The 18,776-nt window shown below is 54.7% G+C and overlaps 5 protein-coding genes across 5 annotated transcripts; 1 reads left to right on the top strand and 4 right to left on the bottom strand.

Moving 5' to 3' along the window:
* Nucleotides 1–206: 206 nt before the first annotated feature.
* On the top strand, nucleotides 207–2,891 carry J4E88_001458 (uncharacterized protein; the record flags this gene model as incomplete). Its single annotated transcript, XM_049395127.1, has 4 exons — nucleotides 207–220; nucleotides 306–446; nucleotides 563–1,138; nucleotides 1,187–2,891. The coding sequence occupies 4 exons, from the start codon at nucleotides 207–209 to the stop codon at nucleotides 2,889–2,891; spliced, it is 2,436 nt and encodes an 811-aa protein (XP_049258991.1).
* Nucleotides 2,892–7,341: 4,450 nt separating this feature from the next.
* On the bottom strand, nucleotides 7,342–8,462 carry J4E88_001459 (uncharacterized protein; the record flags this gene model as incomplete). The annotated part of the gene is made up of 2 exons (XM_049395128.1): nucleotides 7,342–8,238; nucleotides 8,289–8,462. The coding sequence occupies 2 exons, from the start codon at nucleotides 8,460–8,462 to the stop codon at nucleotides 7,342–7,344; spliced, it is 1,071 nt and encodes a 356-aa protein (XP_049258992.1).
* Nucleotides 8,463–11,382: 2,920 nt separating this feature from the next.
* Nucleotides 11,383–12,552, bottom strand: J4E88_001460 (uncharacterized protein; the record flags this gene model as incomplete). The annotated part of the gene is made up of 3 exons (XM_049395129.1): nucleotides 11,383–11,494; nucleotides 11,547–12,157; nucleotides 12,214–12,552. The coding sequence occupies 3 exons, from the start codon at nucleotides 12,550–12,552 to the stop codon at nucleotides 11,383–11,385; spliced, it is 1,062 nt and encodes a 353-aa protein (XP_049258993.1).
* A 672-nt stretch (nucleotides 12,553–13,224) lies between these two features.
* J4E88_001461 (uncharacterized protein) lies at nucleotides 13,225–14,448 on the bottom strand (the record flags this gene model as incomplete). Its single annotated transcript, XM_049395130.1, has 4 exons — nucleotides 13,225–13,884; nucleotides 13,955–14,087; nucleotides 14,152–14,201; nucleotides 14,257–14,448. The coding sequence occupies 4 exons, from the start codon at nucleotides 14,446–14,448 to the stop codon at nucleotides 13,225–13,227; spliced, it is 1,035 nt and encodes a 344-aa protein (XP_049258994.1).
* A 776-nt stretch (nucleotides 14,449–15,224) lies between these two features.
* On the bottom strand, nucleotides 15,225–17,552 carry CCR4 (Glucose-repressible alcohol dehydrogenase transcriptional effector; the record flags this gene model as incomplete). Its single annotated transcript, XM_049395131.1, has 2 exons — nucleotides 15,225–16,050; nucleotides 16,099–17,552. The coding sequence occupies 2 exons, from the start codon at nucleotides 17,550–17,552 to the stop codon at nucleotides 15,225–15,227; spliced, it is 2,280 nt and encodes a 759-aa protein (XP_049258995.1).
* Nucleotides 17,553–18,776: the final 1,224 nt, after the last annotated feature.

The following is an 18,776-nucleotide window of genomic DNA, read 5'->3' on the forward strand; positions in this document are numbered from 1 at the left end:
CTGCTAGCTAAAAGACGTCTGACCACCGGCCCTGGACATGTGTGGCTTGACCCCAAAGGCTCGTCTTTCTCGTGGCAGCTGCTCTCCGTATCTCATAACCCAGGGCCGCCGCACGCCTTGCTGCTCAGTCTCCGACCATTTCCCACCGACCCGCCAGATGCAATCGCAAGTGCTCATCACCTAACTCCGCGAGTGCGTCCGATGCCATGTTTCGAAATAGGTACGTCGTCCCGCCCGCGCCCAAGCCCGCATGTGATTTGCGCGCGTCGCGTTGCATGTCATCAAGTACATACTGACTTGCGCAGACTCAACAGCCAGAAACCCGACGGAAAGCTCCTCGAGGACTTCAAGGCCACGTTCCCCCATCTGCAGCAGCGTTCGCACTCGATTGCTGGGCCGCCCGGCCACACGCTCGCAGATGCGCTTGATGTCGCGCACCCCTCCCGGTACGTCTTTCCGAGATCCCCCCATCCCATGTCACTCGGCACCATCACCAACGTCAACAACGCCGACGCCCAATTTGCACCTGCACCCAACATTTTGCTAACTCCATGTTTTCCAGCCACCTCGACCATGAGGACATCAAGGACCAGGACCCCACTCCGCGCGGGAACAATGAGCCGTGGAGGTTCACGCCTTCACTGCTCGACCCCAACAGCTTCGCATTCACCTCTTTCGCAAACCAACCGCCGGGCTACTACACCCCGACGCCCGGCGGCACCAACACGCTCTACCACAGCCAGGCCGGCGACCTCCACACGCCCGGCTTCAGTTTTGGCCTAGGAACTCCCCTCTCGCTTCCCACTTCGGAAGGTGCGCTGCACGCTGGCCAGGTCGCACCTGCCAACCATCTCCATGGCTTCAATCCCCACGCTCTGGGGTCGCATCACTTCCAGAATGTCAATCCGTTTGGCATGCAGCCGCAGCATTCCCAATCATTTGCTCCGCACCAGTTCACGCACCAGCCTTCTGCATTCGACCAGGGCAACATGACGCAAACCCACCAGGACTCGTCCATGGACAACATGGTTCCCGAAGTCGAGATGCAAGAGCAGTCGCCTCTGATCGGTTACGCACCCCATTCCTACGACGGCATGGCGGCTGCAGTCGCACCAGCACCCCCTCCACCCAATCAAAAGTCGGTCACCCCATCTGCATCACGCCATCATCATACTGACTCTTCCAGTTTCCGCTACCATGTTACTCTGAATGCTCCAACGGCCATGATCAAGCAATCAGACGAAGTCCCTGTGACCTACCTGAACAAGGGACAGGCCTATTCCATCTCCCTGGTAGACACGGCGCCTACGCAAGCACCGTCTCCATCGACCAAGTACAGGACTTTCATCCGCATTTCGTTCGAAGACGAACAGCAGCGCCAGCGACCAGCATCCTGCTGGCAACTGTGGAAGGAGGGCCGCGGAACCAACGAGGCCCACCAGCGTGGTGGGCGGCTTCAAGCAGTTGAGTTTGTGGACCCCAGCCAAGTCAGCGGCGGTGAGATTCAAGGACGACCCAGGGTTGAACTCGAGTCTTCCTCGTTCGATGGCTTCGTGGTCACCTGGACACCAACCCACAACTCCTCACCCGAGTGCTCCTTGGCCGTGCGTTTCAACTTTCTCTCCACCGATTTCAGCCATTCCAAGGGCGTCAAAGGCATTCCCGTCCGGCTATGCGCGAAGACCGAAATGGTCACAGAAGCCACTGGATCGTCGCCCCAAAAGCCAGATGGTGAGCTCTGCTACTGCAAAGTCAAGCTCTTCCGCGACCACGGTGCCGAGAGGAAGCTCTCCAACGATGTTGCCCACGTCAAGAAGACCATCGACAAGCTCAAGCAGCAGATCGCACAGGTTGAGTCTGGCATGAAGGACTTTGGCAAGCGGAAACGCAGTGGATCAATCTCTAAGGGCAGTATGAGCCAACGGCCCGGGAAGGTACCGAAACACAAGAGGACCTGGTCCATGTCTTCGACGAGCGACAACCAAGGAGGCCGCGCACCCGCCGAAGAAGACCTTCACATCAAGCTCGCCTCGCTCCAAGACATGTTCAGCTCTACCAGGCCTGTCAGTGTCTTGTACCTCAAGGGCGAGGACCAGGACGATCCAGATCTCCACCCAGTGATCCTCGGCGCTACTCCTCAAGAACTCTCCAAGCTCGACACCAATGTAGACGCGCCTATGTGGGAGGCTCCCGAGTCGCAGACAGCAGCATCGTCTGTTGTGTCGCCAACCCCCAGCTCTCAGTCTCTCCATTCCGAGAAGCGCCGGACTACCTCCTTCCAGCGCCCGGCGCCCTACCAGCCACCATCGCGTATGTCCTCCAATGAATGGCGCAGCATGCCACAGACGGCCACAGGTGATCTCAAAGGGATGCATGGCGTCCAAGGCGGCGCAGACGTTCCAACCAAGGTTCAACGGCCATATTCTGATGACCACGCACTGTCTGGTTGGATTGAAGCCCTTGGGGTTGATCAAACCTACCAACCGCCTCCAGAGCCGATGCTGAAGCCCGTCGCCTGCTTCTTCGTTCAACCGCGGCTCGCTGGTCGGCAACCCGACGACAACTACTTCCGCGCAGTCTACCTGATGGAGCGTACTGTAAAGGAGCTTGTGGCAAGCATCGCAATGAAGATCAAGATCGAGCCAACGAAGGTTACACGGACTATCCGCGTTAACCAGAAGGGTCTGCAAATTTTGATGGACGACGATGCCGTCAACAGAATACCCGAGCAACAGGATATGACTGCCGAGTTCCACGAGATTGGTACGCCGCCGGTGCATGCCATGAAGCGCGAATGGGACGCGGGTCCTACCGACATTCAAGTTGATGGCGACATCAGCGTCACGGAAAATGTTCATTCGACCGGTTACGAACTTCGCCTTCTCTTCTAGGCTTTTATGCCTATTGCTCGCCTGCGAGACGCCGTTCCTTCAACATTGATACCCTGTTTCGGTACTTCACCGATTGTCACGACCCTTTACTATTCGTACCCTGGAGCTTTGCATTGGTCTCCATGGGCTGCCGATGCTTCTGAACTGGCATCACTTGATTCGATTTCAACGCCTGGCGTTCAACGCCTTTCGATACCACGCGTCCATTGGGAGCGTTTGCTGCATTTCCTTTGTTGATACCTTCTACTCTTCTTCTTTCCGGTGCGACGACGATACCCATTATACTACTACCATTTCACCTTTCAAGCGGCTAAGATTGCAAAGCAACGATCTATCATGAAGACATAGCGAGATACACGCGCGACACGAGGGAGTGTTCGGACTGTAATTTCTTTACTACATACATCGAGGATGGCAACTCGTCCACTACAGTGCGCATGCCCAATATCCTCTGCGAGCCTAATCAAACCTTTTCGCTCTGAAGTTTTCGCTCGCGATCTTTCGACATCTCTTCCCTGTACAATTTTCGTCAGGTCCACGCTCTCACCCTGGCCGACCGAAGCAGGGCCGCTCGCCGCGGCCCATCTCCACTGACGTTGTGACATAGCGATGATCGTTACATTCCCCCCGTCCGCCTCCCAAGTTAGAAACCTTGTTCCGACCGTCACCATCACGGCAGATTTCTCCATGTCAGACCCATCGAGTGATATTTCAGTCTCTTGGCGTATAACAAGCATCCGACACGCTATTGTCTCCGGAGATTACGCACGCTGCTATCCACACAGGGGCTCTGGAAAATGGGTGGCTTGCGCGAGTAACAACTGACACATTTACGAAAGGGCTATTGCGATGATTGCCATCGGTTTCGCTTTGCAAAACATAGAGTTCGACAAAGGTGACACAGTGTTTGGTACACCTGTCAGCGATTGGGCGGGGGCCCCTGCCACGCGAGTAATTGAGGGGGCTGGCGGGAAGTGTGGGTATGGTAGCCGATACCGATAGCACAGGGACCCGACCCAAAGGATTGTGCGGCCGAGCCTTGATGTCATACTGCAGGAAAGGACTCGCGAATCACGACCATGGTACACCCAAAGAAAACGATAAGTCAGACCGAATGAACAGGGTCCAAAAGATGCGTTGGCACTTACAGAGGACGCGTCAAATGAGAACGGACCGAACGGATCTACTCGCAGGTCTATTGCTGAGTAGCTGCCTCACTCAATCGCAATTATGAAACGCCAATCCATCGTACCGATTGCAGCTCCAACAAATAGTCTAGGGCATTTGCAGTATCGGAGCAAGCGCCATGCAGGTGTGGCGTGATGATACAAGGAAAAGATACATATTTGCGTATTTTCGGAAGCAACTGGGCTTGCCGTCCGGACGATTGCAAAGGAGAGTGTTCCGGTACTGCCGTTGCTTCTCCCGTAGCTGTACTCAAACGGGAGAAACAACTCGCTAGCACAACGGAAAGCTAGCCGACGTGCTCCAACAAGTTCGCCACCGTTCGCAACGCTGCAGAGCCTATCGCGGACCCCGAAGACCCTCCCTTCCAAGCGCGTCACGGAGCGAAGGTGCAACATGAACCGGAACCGACTACATAAGCATCCGAGCGATCGACCACTTTACTACGTTGGAATGAGGCGTTCTAATCATAGCGGCTGTGTAAGCTATCTGAGAAAACCGTTATGTGACAGCCAATGAGCATGCTGGATCTGCACGGAGATCGACATATTGTCTACTCAAGCGAGACGGGAAGTGGCGAGTGCTTGTGGCTGGACCCTTCTTCGCCACAGCTTCGGGAACGCTGGTATGTGCCACATGGTGGAACACGTCCGACCAGCTGACGCAGGTGTCATGCGCACATGGATGAACTGTGACTCACGGCCGACAGATGTATGGAGCATTTTTCTTTCCCCGTCTTATGAGGCATCAAAAAGGTTAGTCAATGCCACAGTGGTGCATCTTGACGCAAGTGTACCGAGACGCAATCCGAAGGAGTTTGCACCGCCACAGACAGGTGTTACGTGCCCCTCGCAACGACGTTGATCAATTCACATGCCAACATGCTTCATCTGCAGCAAGCGCAATTCCAATTCCAGGAGACTCGGCGACATATCAATCTTCTCTGCAATCTAGATTGTTGGTACCCCGCTTCTGCCGTAGGGTAAGCATATCAGCCGTAGTTTGCAGATCCTAGCGTATGCTGGCTACTGTGTACTTTTGCTTAATCTGACTCTGCAGCCCAATTGCCAGACGGAACGCCTCCGATGACACAGAAGCAATGGTGAGCTCGCACAGCCACTGTGCTGAAACAGCGATGAAATGCCGCTCTGGATGGGCCTATGAGAGTCGCTAGTAGTTCGCACTCTGCGCATTACGGTAAGTCCCATCTGGGCATCAAGTAGACTAGGAAGATTGTCAATGCTGTTACGTGGAGGTTAGGTATTGCGATTTGTGCTAGATCGAGGGGTTGTGCGAAGCAGTCTAGCTTCACAACATGGGTACACTTATGCATTCCTGGAAGGTAGGATCGGGTCTCGTGAGCGCCAAAAACGAGATGGTGCATGTTTGGTACGCATCCACACGCTAGAGCATCGGGAGGACTACCGATCCCAGATCCAAATCCCGCGCAACAAGAACTACTAAGATGGTACCATGTCTTCACAAAAGTCGGCTTTACTATCGGACCGTCAACAATGCAAATCTGAAGGGAAGCCCCGTATTGCGATCATATGTGAATCGATCATGCATAATGAAGTCACCGGATTTCGGATGAGATTCTGCGTGGGTGAAAAAAAAAGCGGGATCAGCAATTTCCCTAGCCCCTGTTCGCTTCTCGTTCACGAGGGTGCGCACGAGTGGCTCGAGCATGGGTGGCGCCCACCTGTCACCCAAATTACCGCGGAAAACATAGGCCGAAGAAACGTCTTCATGCCCGCTGTCACAGAGACGTTTGCACTTTGCTCCACGATGACTTCATACATGCGGTCAGAAAAAGCTCCTGATCACCCACAAGTGTTTCAGGATAGACAGGCCAGGCTTGCACTTGATGGAGATCTGGCCAGCACAATTCGGCGCCGTCTCCACAGCTCGCTTCCCACAGCCCGGTACCTGTAAAGCAGCAGTCAGCCAGCGCGAGATCTCCCACCCGCCGCTCTGCATTGGCAAGGCTACGCGCGCAATCGCGATCGCATCCTCCGGCTGAAATGGTAGCAGCAAAGCACCTAATATCCCTCGAATCAAAACAACGCGTTTGGGATCGTGGTTATCTCGTTTGCGACTCGCAACGAATCAAGGGCCTGGACAAAGCTGTCATGCGCATCAGCCACTGACGCAGGCCTGGAAGACTGCCGAGTGGGCGCATTGGAGAAAAGCGACAATGTAAGGAGTGAGACTGTTCCTACAGGAGCCACGTTGATGCATCTCTGCATTAGCCCCGTGTGCAGCTGTTCATGTTTCGATCCCACGGTGTGCGTTGCTGCAAGGTTATCCTCAAGGTAGTCACCTGCACGGTACTTGGTTTTGACAGCGCCAGGACGCGTGCTCCATCCGGCAGTCCCTTTCGGAACTTTGGCATACATACGGCGATTCTTCCATGCACCTGCTTTTTGCTTCTTCCAAGGTTCTATCTTTGATCTCCGAAGAGGACCATGGGGGGCTAGTTGTTGAATACGGGTGTTGTGCTTTTTCGGTGACCTTCAGCTGATGCGGCCTCGCGGCCATGAATCTCGTACAGACATGCTCACCCATGTGCTGATACTGCTATGATCGCTTTGCTGTCAGATTCTCTCGGCGGAAGCGCCAGGACGGGAAGATCCCCATTGTCATATTGAGCCATATTATTGTACATGGTAACGTTGCCCTGGAATCCTTCGTTCAAGCGCACGTGCACGAACCCCCAGCCTTTCAATACCACTGCTCCGATAAGACCTTCTTTGTACTTTTCCGATGTCCAATATCCCACATTTACTCCCTTCGGAACAGTGTCTCCGAGTGTCGGGTCAAGATTCCATTTGGGACGCTGCACTGACGAAAGGAGATCGGACGCGCCTTGCGATAGCCGGGTTATCCTGACCCAAAACCTGGCTTGTGGATGATGTGTTGCGCGGGATGCATGTGTGGGCCGCAGGAGGCGTGCGTGCATGTGTGGAGCGGAGCTGTGCGGAACCAAGGTATTGACATATCCTAAAAGTAACGTACGATGTCGGCGTGTATACCGGACACAGGTGCACCGCCACAGGTGAGAGGGACTCTTTGCAGACATGGGCCGAAGGATTGAATAAACACGAGAGACCGACAAGGCTTTGGATAATGTATGGCTAAGGGGGGCATGCGTCTCGTAACGAGGCAACACCTCTTCAACATGCGTGAAGGTCGATTCATGCTCAGCATATGCAGTTTCCTCAGGTTTGCGCGTTGATGACCGCAGTATTAGTTTGCAACGGCCTCAGTCATCCAGCTCTCGTCCAAAGTCAATCAATCTCAACCTCCTTGCATCTTTCGGGTGGAACTGCGCAATCTTCGCCCTGATCAAGAAGCGTGAAGCCGCAGAGTCCCGCTCCAGTTGAAAGTATGCCTTTCCACCTCCTGGTCCCATCAGAGTAGCAAACAGATTCTCAATCAACTGTCGCATCTCTGCATCCGCAGCTTCAGCCTCAGAAGGCGGCTCTTCCTCCTCCTCTTCAGCATCAAGAGTACCCTTCTTGCCCCAAATCTCATCGATCCTGCGCTGTCGCGTCTTGTCTGAGACTGGTTTCTTCGATGACTTTGCGCGTCCTTTCTTTGTGAAACCGGCAGCAAGAGTGTCGTCCTCTATGTCAAGCATGTCGCCTACGACAGGTCCACCGAGCTCTTCTGCTGCAAGCATGCTAGAGAGGTAGTCATTGATGAAGTTGTTCATAGCTTCTCCCAGACGCTGCATGTCCGCGTCGTAGTTCTCCTTCTTTGCGCGCTTTGCTGCGATGAGTTCTCGTGCAAGTTGAGCAGGAGTCTTCTGAGAGCGATCTTCATGCTGAGAGCGTAGCCGTCTGATGCGATCCTGCATTGCCTGAGTGAGAAGGTGGGCATCGTGTAAATTGGCTTCCTCACGACGAAGCGTGGCCTCCTTTGTGCTGAGTTGGCTCTGAGTGCTTGCGATTGCTTCCTTGGTTCCTTGGACATTCTGTTGAAGCGTACGCGCTGCTAACAGTGCAGGCAGAACTGATCCTTGGGTGGGGAGGTACGTTGCTGTTGGCTTCAACTGTTTATACGCGTCTTTGACGGCTGCGAGCTGCTGAAGCTTCTGACGCGGATCGTCCGATGCATAGGCGGCTGTCTCTATATCAACATGTGACTGAGATCGCAGCTTTTAGTTGGTCAGTATTATCCTTCCTAGACGCGTCTTTATCGCGTTACCTTGTCAAGCGCTGCTTGTTGTTCTTTCACGCGTGCCTGCAGCTCTTTCACTGTCTGCTCCAGACGCGCCTCGGTGCTGGACGCGTCAAAGTCGACGACATCGTCCTGCAGCCCCCGAGCTTCTTCGACATACTCGCGTATCTTTCTGAGACTCTCACTCTGTAGTTGCGCCATTTCTCCGACCGGCTGGCTGTGTGTTCGAGTGTGGTCCACCGATGTCGCTAACAGGCCAGTGGTGCCTGGCGAGCGAGGAGACCTTCACCCCTTTCAACTGTGTACTCACTAAGGCTCCCGCTGCACCGCGAGGAACTCCACAGTCTTTCAGTCGTCGTGCTGCCTGTATTTACAGACAAAGTCGTAGTACCACACGTGACGCGCCAAGACTTAGCGCCGATCTCCCCGCGATAGCTCCATTTTGCGTCGTTTGCGCCTCCTCCCTCGCGACAAACGACCTGCTGTTATCAACCATCGCCCACAGTTCCTTCTCCATCGCGGCCCACCCCTTCTTCTAACATTGCTTTCTCGTTTGAGAAGGAAAGCGCGCAACCTCGAGCTCTCCGCACCTGAGACGCCGGACCGTTGCCGAGAAGGTTTGACGAGCGAGCTTTCTTTACTTGGGCCAGTTTCTTCCTCTGTCGACCTCACCTCGTCCCAAGAAACACACACCCTTTCCGACTCTCCCGCTCCATCACAAGCACCATCATACCCGATTCCTCGCTTCCCGAGGCCTCTCTCCTCCGACCACTGCACCCTCTGCACGCTCCAAACTCCTTCAAGCTCCCGGCGACGTTACCTCCTCGCACCTTCACCGCACTGTCGCGACTCCCTCCAGCCCGCCCTCACAGCACGCTTTCTTTCACGGCCCCCGCTGTACATAAAGTCGCAAATAATCGAGATCAATTGAACAAATCTCACCTTCCCGTTTGAACGCTCCTCGACTGTGAAGAGCGTGCATACCCGTTTCCAAATTCAAGATCCACAACTCATAACAGAAAACATGTCCGCCTCACCCACCATCGCGGCTTCCTCGGCCAAGCGACCGCTCGAGGAACCCTCATCGCCTGCCGGACCCAATGACCAACCCGATGCCAAGCGTCCTGCTCTCGACAAGATGGTCAAGGAGGATGCGCCCAACCCAGACAACATCGATATCGCGCAACCAGTCCAGGCCGACGACATCGCCACGGAAGGCATCACACAAGAGGACGTAAAGGCGGTACCCGAAGTGGCTGAAGCTGCTGTCGAGAACGGTGCCCAGCCGATCCATACCGATACTGTTGTCCCAGACGCACCCTCTATCCTTGAGACTCAGCCTATCCAATCCACATCAGGTGCTAATGGTCGGCCTGTAAATCACAACCAGCAGGTGGACGAGACCAACTGGCTGCATGTGCGCGCTTGCATTGGCACCAGCGAGGCCGCTACCATCATTGGCAAGGGCGGAGAAAATGTGACTCAGATTCGTCGCTTGTCCGGCGCCAAGTGCACCGTTAGCGACTACTCTCGGGGCGCTGTTGAACGCATCCTTACTGTAAGCGGCCAAGTTGATGCTGTGTCCAAGGCATTCGGCCTCATTGTGCGCACCCTCAACCAGGAGGACCTCGAGACACCTTCTACATCCACCTCCAAGGCCTATCCTATGCGTCTTCTGATTCCTCACATCCTTATCGGTTCCATCATCGGAAAGGCTGGCGTCCGCATCCGCGAGATCCAAGAGGCTTCTAACGCTAAGTTGAACGCATCTGACACCCTCCTCCCCAACTCTGGCGAACGTTCGTTGATCGTACTGGGTGTTGCTGACGCTGTGCACATTGCTGTGTACTATGTTGCTCAGACTTTGGTCGAGCAGCTGACCGAGCGATTCGGTGGACCGGCTGCATCCCAATATGCAACCCGTAGTGGTATGGCTGCCAACGTCGTCCCAGGCGGCATGTCTGTTCAACCATACGTTCCCCAGCCCGCTGGAGGTCAGTACTCTCACCCACAGAACTTCCGTCGCCAAGAACCACCCCAGCGAACTCCCGCTCACGGAGGATATGGTGCTCCGCATATGCAGCATGGACAGCCTCCGCAGCAGTCGCCGTACGGTCACCCCAACATGCCTTACGGCGCTGGCTCGCCTAGCCGTGGTCCTTATGGTGGTCCTGCAGCGCCCACTCCTTACGGAGGTCACCCTGCTGCAGCGCCTGTTGCGCACGGCGGCGCCGCTCCACATGCAGCTGTTGGTGGCATGCCTGGCCAGCCTCTTACCCAGCAGATTTTCATTCCCAACGACATGGTCGGTGCCATCATTGGCAAGGGCGGTGCGAAGATCAATGAAATCCGCCAGCTCAGCGGCAGTGTCATCAAGATCAACGAGCCCACCGACAACAGCAACGAGCGTCTTGTTACCATCACGGGTACACAAGAATGCAACCAAATGGCACTATACATGCTGTACTCGCGACTCGGTTAGTAGTGCATTCCATCACATAACACTCACAATGCTGACTATCTATGCAGAATCGGAGAAGCACCGTATCTAGTCGTAGGGTGCTATCGATCCAAAATCGCGACGACATGGTTTACTGGCGGTCTGAGTCAAAGAACACAACACTGTAAGTCGGTCTACTGTCTTTGTGGGATGCATGTTACATTGGAGCACGGCGTAGCGGTATATTTAGTTGTCTCATGGTTTATTGGGTGTGTACTTTACGTGCTTTCTCCCCGACTGCTCTCGGCGAGAAAGAGCATCGCTTTGAGGGAACATGGCGATTACAGGGTTGAGGTGGCATGTGTCACTCCACGGGTCTTTCGCTGCCGATCTATATGATAGTAACATACCTGGTAATCTATCAAAAGCTTTTTGACTTCATCACTTCGCATGTGTGTTGAGTTAGGCATATTTTTTTGGCGATGAGCATGGACTGCTAAGGGGTGAGTGAGATGTAGAACCGGGTGTCAGAGTTATTCTCGTCTTATCGAGTGGACTGTCAAAGACATCTAGCCTCCTCCCGCTGTTCTTTTCCCAAAAATCCGTAGTCGTGTCCTACGAGTGAATAGCATCAATATTTCTCCTACTACAGCGTCTATTCCTCAATCGACTCGTTCAATTTCAAGTGGTTTCGAACCAACTCCTACCGTCATCGGTCATTATCTGCGGCTTAAGAGGACCACCTCGAAGAAGGTTGCTAATATTTGTCTGCCATTCGGCTGTGCGCTCAGCCCTGCAGAAGTCAGTGTAATGTCCGCTTGGGTTTTCTACGGTCAAGAGCTTACCTGATGTATGCGGTGTCGTGTTGAGAACCAAGAGTGACCTTCGTCTTTGTATTTCCCGAATGTGCATCGGTCACCACAGAGTACCGATCAAGGAAGGCGCCTCGATCACGGCCGTCGGCAGGCAACTTCAGCCTCAGCTTCTTCCTCTTCACCTTTGGAGGCGATTCTAGCGAGTCAAGATAGAGGGCTAATTCTTCGTCAGATTCTTCGGCTGCACGCTTCTTAGCATTCTTGCCCTCATCTTGACCCCGATTATCGTCATCTGAAAGGGGACGTTGTGCGATGAGATTGACCGACAGATCGAGGAGGAAATCTTTCGGCAGGTTCTCCGTCGTCCAGTGTTCAATGCGCTCTTTACTTGCGCGTTGGGAGAAGATCTCAACCATCAAACGACGCGCAGGACTCGACTCGGGTGTACCATCGTAGATGGTACGGACTGCAGATGGCTCCGGGAGGGAGTGGCCGAATTGAGGGCTCTCGCATCGTTTCTGAATGGCCGCCAGGATAACCTTTTTAGTGGAGTCGTCCATGAGCATCTCGGCGAGGACGTAGAGCTCGCTCATGGGCTGGAAAGACCATGGTTGACCTCTGAAAGATAGCTTGGTGCCGTTCTACATACTCTTCGTTAGCGACACTATGAATGCGCTGGTTGTATGAGAATACGTACATAGAGTGTGTCCAGATACCAAGCGAATATCCTAGGGTTCTCTTCTTTCAGAGTGACCTCGAGAGTCTGTGCTGAATTCCATCCCCCTCTTAAAGCATTCCGGAAGAACTTGCTACAATAACAGATGCGGTACGGGTCCACGAAGAACTTTTTTTGATTTGGTCCTTGACCGACAACGACACAGACAGTATCGTCATCCGAAAACTGTGAAAGAGCGTCATTATCCGACTCTGAGGACTTTTGGAGAAGAGCATCGTCAGGCTCAGGGTCGACGTCGCATTCGTCGGACGCGGAGTCGTAGCAGGTTCTTTCAGTAGCATACCTAGCGCGCAGACGCATTGTAGTGTTGAGATAGAAAAGTTTGACTTGGAGGTTAGGTTCTGAAATGAGCGGTTTGAGGTGCAGCGTTTGGGGAGTGTGGAACTGGGAGAAAGAAGAAAAGGGCAATTTGTACGGACGTTCCCCCTCGCACAGTCGCTACACTAGACCCGATAGTATGGAAGTAAGGAAAAGGGAAGTTCTGGCTCCTTGCGGTTTTCACTGAGGCGCCCTGCATCGCCAGCGGGGCTAGGCACCTTCGACGACCTGAATGACTACCGCGTTGAAGTTCATTTAGTGCTTCCGACATCTCAGCGCCAGCGCTGTGCTCTTCTGTAGTATAGTCAGCGCAATTTCCATCTACATGTTGTACACAATTGTGCTTTAGACTTGAGAGGCACGGATTGCCTACAACACCAGGCTCTTGAGTCGAAGATGACCAACATTCGTGACCAGATCAAGCTGCTTCTACATTAGTAGTCACACATGAGTTCCATGCAAAACAGTGTGCGCGTTGTAAGCTAGTTGCTCTTGAAACCTGTATGATGACATTTTACACTTGCTATGCCGCCGCGTGAACACCTACCACGCTTATCTATGCTGCAATCAGCGCACCCCCTTTCGAACATCACGCCCCTACGCCATACCGTTGACATTCTAAACACCCCTTCCTGCCTCGAAGACGCATTCCGCCTAGGTAGTGGCCGGTGCAGGTGCGGTAGCAGGGTCGGTGCCGACAGGCGCAGCTGGTGCAGTACCCGCAACGCCCTCGGTAGGTGCAGGAAGAGCCGTGTTGTCAATCGCATCGTCGCTCTTCTTGGCCCACTTGGGCTCCTTTGCCCACTGCGCATCCCACCAGGGACCCGCATCGCTCAATTGGCAGCCCTTCTCGCACTCGCACGATCCACCGAAGGCCTTGGGCAGGTTCTCGGCTGGGACCTGTGCCAGCAACTCCTTCTGGTATCCGCTGCCGAGAACGTGGATCTTGGCGCTTGTGACGGGGTCGAGGAACTTCTTGACCACGCTGAAGACGCCCGAGAAACCCCAGGGGGCGTTGATGATGTACATCTTGCCCAGACGCTCGGGGTAGTAGTTTTGACTGATCTGCGAGACGGCGCCGAGGTAGCCGTACACGGAGGTAGCCTTGCCAATACCAACGCCCTTCAGGTCCATGATTGTGCAAGATGTCTCGAGGAGGTAGCCCGACTTGCGGGAGCAGGCAGGAAGACGGGGGTCGGCCATCTTTTCGTATTCGCAGACAAGGTTCTGGATCATGCGCTCCTGGGACGTGATCTTTCCGAGCGCGGTGAGGTCGACGTTGCCGAGCTGCTCGATGTAGAGTGGGCGGCCATCCTAGTGTTGCGTCAGAGGTTTTGTTGGTCAGATCTGGGCTGAGCTCTCAGCCCAAGTAGAAGCCACGTACCTTGTCCGTCTTGTGGTAGTACTGGGGGTAGAATTTGAAGACCTCGGGTCGCTCCTTGTAGTCAAAGGTGCGGACGAGCTCCTCAACGCCGACGCCAGCATACTCGGCCCTCCACTTCTCGCAGTCAACGAACCTGGTGACTGTCAGCATACATTCCAGCCATTCTTCTACAGTACCCCCATGCGGCATGAACGTACATCTGTTTCGCAAGCTCGACATTGAACTTTCGCGCGCGGAGGAACCGCAGCTGTAGATTGTTTAGCATGAGGCCTTTGCACTCGCAGGAGAAGCGGTGAGCATACCAGAGTCAGGGTGTCGAGGTTCTTGGTGTGGCCGGACTGCTCCAGCTGGGTTCTCAGCTGGAAGACCTGGGCATCTTGCTCTGGAGTTGTGTGGCCTGGGTGTCCTGGTTGGGCGGTGGGAGCGACAGTGGGAAAGTCGTAGTGGTCGTACTTGGGGTCGAGCTTCAGCTCGCTCGTCGCAGCAGCAGCCATTGTGTCTAGAGTGTACGAGAAGAGAGGTGGCTCGAGATGTACAGGGAGGAGGAAGGTAATTGCGAGTTGCGCGGCCTGGACGAAGTTGTCGAGGAGCGCACGTCGATGTCAACTAAGTGGGTCCCTGCCGCGGCGGTCAAGCGAGACCCCTTCCCCTCATCCTCCTCGACGGCTCATTCCAGCGAATTGTGGCCGTTGACGCTGCCCCATGACGCATCTATGGTCCGAAAGCCATGTTCACGCAGCGTTCCTCACGCAACCACGTTACACCACACGTGCATCGAGGACATGTTGAACGGTAAAACCGTAGTCAGACCTGCTCGAGTGCAGGCGACGAGGCCTTTTTGAAGGAGCTACCTAGTTGATACATTGCAGAAAAGATGAACGCAAGACGAACCCAGAAAATAGATCAAACATCCCATGCCGACAAACACCAGCCACAGAAAGCCAAACGCTTCGCACGTTGAAAAAGAGAGTAGTGGTCCTTCCATCGTCAGGCTACCAAGGAAAACATGTTCCAGACACTAACAACAAACATGATGTGAGATTCATGCACTAACCGCCGGCATTGCTCATACCTCCCAAGTGATCAGACCGCGCACCGTCTATCGAGCGATTCACCCCGTTACCAAACCTAAATCTCCATCGTGAAGCCCGCAAAGGACGCGAGCGAACCGTAGCAACCGAACACCGAGCAAATGACGCCTGAAAACGACGGAGATTGCTGCACCAGAAAGCGTATTGACATGCCCGGAGGCCAAACCACGTCAAGCCGATCAATTCCTTCGATCCCGGCTTGGCCCAAAGTCGACTTCGGACACCTTCTTCGCCTCTTTGCGATTCTTGACAATGTATTGCGCGTACAGGGCCACGTGGTCACTGGGGAAGTGGTAGTTGGGGAAGCCCGGTACCCGCTGGAGATAGTTCTTGTCAATCTCGCCAAGCAGACCCACCACCTGCAGTGTGTTTGTCGAGTACCAGATGTAGTCTAGGACTCCTTGGAAGTGAGGTACGTAGTTCGTGAACGCCAACTCGCCGATAGATGCGTAGCTGGACTTGAGACTGAATGGATGGGATATACCGTCTCGTGTGAAGTTACCATACTTGCGGCTTCCCAAATCCACGTGAGCGTTCGAAACATTGCCATGTGTGATGAGATCGTAGACACCGGAGGATGGCAGCGAGTTGAAGTCACCGCATAGCAACACGGGGATATCGGAAGGATCAGAGTATTCCTTTGAAGGTCCGGGCTCCTGTGTCGGGTCGGGTTCGGCTCCTTCTTCGCTATCGCCATTCGTGAACTGGTACACCACCTTGTTCTTGCAGGCCGGGTGCTTAGTCCATTGAGTTGCAAGCTTGGTGATACCCTCCATCAGGATGGCGACTTGCACAAGCTTGACATCCTGGAACGCAGGGTTCCAGAAGACGTGTACGTTTCCGACGATGAATCTGGAACCTGTGGCACGGTTTTCGAGGAAAGCAACAACGCCAATATCGTCTCTGGGCATGACTCGATTGAATATATCGTGTTCGCCCTTCATATCCGGACGGTTGATGGCTGTATTGGCAAAGTCGATGAGCTGCTTGTCCAGCAAGATGTACCTGGGCTGATTAGTGGGGTTCCGCAAGACGAAACGGATAACAACTTACTTGCTGTTCTTGTAGAAGATGGCACATCCATCGACCAGCTTTGCTTCCCTTTCTGCCATAGTACGCGCTCGTGATTTCGGCCAGAATACTCCCTTGTAGTCGTTGTGCGCCAGCTCTGCTCGGAAGAACTCGTTGAAACTATCTTGATCGATCTCTTGCAGACACACTATGTCCGCGTCGCGCTCCCGCAGTTCAGCAAGAATGAGCTCCCTGCGACTCTCCCAGGCCAATGCTGAGCTCGGTGTGTATCCGTACTGTGATTGCGTACAGTATTTGTCGCACAAAATGTTGTAGCTGAGCGCGCTCACAGTCTCTTGTGCCGTGTCTTGAACCTCATCGAGGACAATCCAGTCTCGCTCTGGTGGCGCCTCTGGACCCGGTGCGTTCTCGCGGAAGTGCTTGATAAGTTCCGTGGTGCCTTGTTCCATTATGATCTGTTTCAGGTCGTCCGGAATAGGGTTGCCCTCGATACCTAGCATTTCCAGTTGATACAAGGATCCTAGTTCGTATGGCAGATTCTCGATGTGGTTGTCGAACAGGAGCAGCTGCTTCAGGTTCACTAGCATGCCAATCTCCGGGGGTAGATATTGCAGATTGTTCAGGGAGAGATCGAGATGAGTGAGGTTCCGCAGCTGTCCAATCTTCTGGTGCACGTAGGTGAGCTTGTTGGAGTTGAGGTAGAGCTTGGTCAGGAAAGTGTAGGCAAACAAGGCTGGCGTGATGACTTTAAGATTCTGGCCGCCGAAATCGAGAATTGTCCAAATGTGCTGGTCCTTGGCATCTTCCACCCGCTGAGCAGCAGGCCTATTGCGCTCTTCCTTGTCCGTCTCTTTTTGCATCCCGTTTGATGTTCCCGCGACAATGCTCTTACTAACGCTCGGGTGGATGCGAGCGTGTGAGTGGGCCTGCGTCATCTCACGCGCGGTCTGGTGCAGCTTCAATTGCTCTTGCCAGTGTTCGGTTGGTGGTTTGCTGAGTCCACTATGAACGCTGTTTGGTGTGCCGTTCTGGAGATGGCCCGGCGTAAAGTGGGGCTGCACGTTGGACATACCCCCACTCGAGATGTTGTGCTGGTGGTTGAATTGGCCGACATGATTGTTTCCGGATATGTCCTGGTGCTGTTGGTGATGTTGGTGCTGGTTCTGGTGGTGCTGGTTGTGTTGAAAGGGCTTCCCCAGGTTCATGTGCTGCATGAAGTTCTGCTGCCCTGCTCGCCCGTTCATCATAACGTTGTGGCCCTGGTGCCCATGGGCCTGGTTGAACATGCCGAACTGCTGGGGAGACGACTGGCGCCCAGGAGACCGTGACGGCGAGGGGGTGTCGGGGTTGGGGAAGGGTATGCGGGCGGTAGACGTGGGTGAGCGCACTCGGCTGGGGAGGTTGCGTATGTTTTGTGTGTGTTGCGGATAGAAGGTATTGCCGGTTCCCCTGGGGTAGACCGAGTACTCGGCCATCTAAGGGAATCGCGGCGGAAGATATCTGGGGTCGCGCAGGCGGCCTTTGTGCTGGGGGTGAAAGGCGCGGGATGCTCTGGCGAGTCGGGGCGTCAGGTAGGAGGAAGGGTTCGGGCACGCGATCTTCTTCGTTTTAACATGGGCGCCCGTGCGACTCCTCGACATGAGCACGCGTTCAGCAAACGCGGCACCAGTATACCATGTATTGATATCCCGGCGGTTCGCGAGTGAAGGTGGTGTTGGAGCGGGGACTCGGTAGCGAGCGAGGGCGGAGGGGTTGCGGGCGTCGAGACGTGCTGGAGATAGAGGGCTGGGGCGCGGGCTCGTATTGATATCCTGGCGGGCTACTGGTATGGAGCAGTCAGTTGGTGCGGCGGGGAATCGAAGAGGTTGGACGGGGAGCTCGAGCGGGCAGCAGAAGCGTGTGGAAGCGGCGCACGTACGGCAGCTGAGGATGTCAAAGGGCGCGCAGGAGGGCAATCGGGCTCAATCGTGCCAGACAGACAGTAAGCGGGTCCAACTGCGGCGCTGTGAAGAATAGAGAGCGTAGTGATGCGATACGTGAAGCCCAGTCGAACCTTGCCCGATGCATTGGGGTCCGCCGCTTAGCGGGCCACGTGACATGGAAGCGTCGATCCAAGCTGAGCGCCATGAAACTGCCCATCTGTTCTCTCGCGACTGGGCCTGTGCCCACGTTGGGTGGGTGTTCATCAGAGTAGTCCTTGTGTTCTTCCTTTTGACGTGCATGGCAACTATCCAACAAGTGTATAGGACTGGCCATGGTACCTAGGTACACACCCTCTCCGCGGGCATTCGACGTGCATTTATCCCTCCTCTACTTGTGCTCTTGTTCACGTATGTGTTTCATCCATGGAAAGGCTACAGATTACGCAGTACCCTCGCCCTTGATCCTCGTTTCCGCCGTGCACTGCATGCCCTCGTGAGCTTGTCGCTGCTAGACTCGGGCTTTCCCCACGCTGGAATATCACCTGCAGCACGTCTTCGGCTCATGCCGCGCTCCTGCAGACGGGCGCCACATCGCCAGAAGCTGCTCGTTCGCGGCGCTCGCACTGCCCAGCGATGTATCGCCATAGAGAACCTGGGGATTCACACAGCCGCAGCCGTTGATTGGAGATGTGTCCTCGGCTGGCCTCGCAGCTCCTCACCTGAGCTGCCTCCCACACCCGGAGCTGTGCCGAAACTTGCATTCACATACATGGCGTG

Source organism: Alternaria novae-zelandiae, assembly GCF_023758075.1.
Source record: "Alternaria novae-zelandiae strain BMP 2774 chromosome Unknown scaffold_2, whole genome shotgun sequence".
In the NCBI taxonomy this organism is placed as follows: Eukaryota; Fungi; Ascomycota; class Dothideomycetes; order Pleosporales; family Pleosporaceae; genus Alternaria; species Alternaria novae-zelandiae.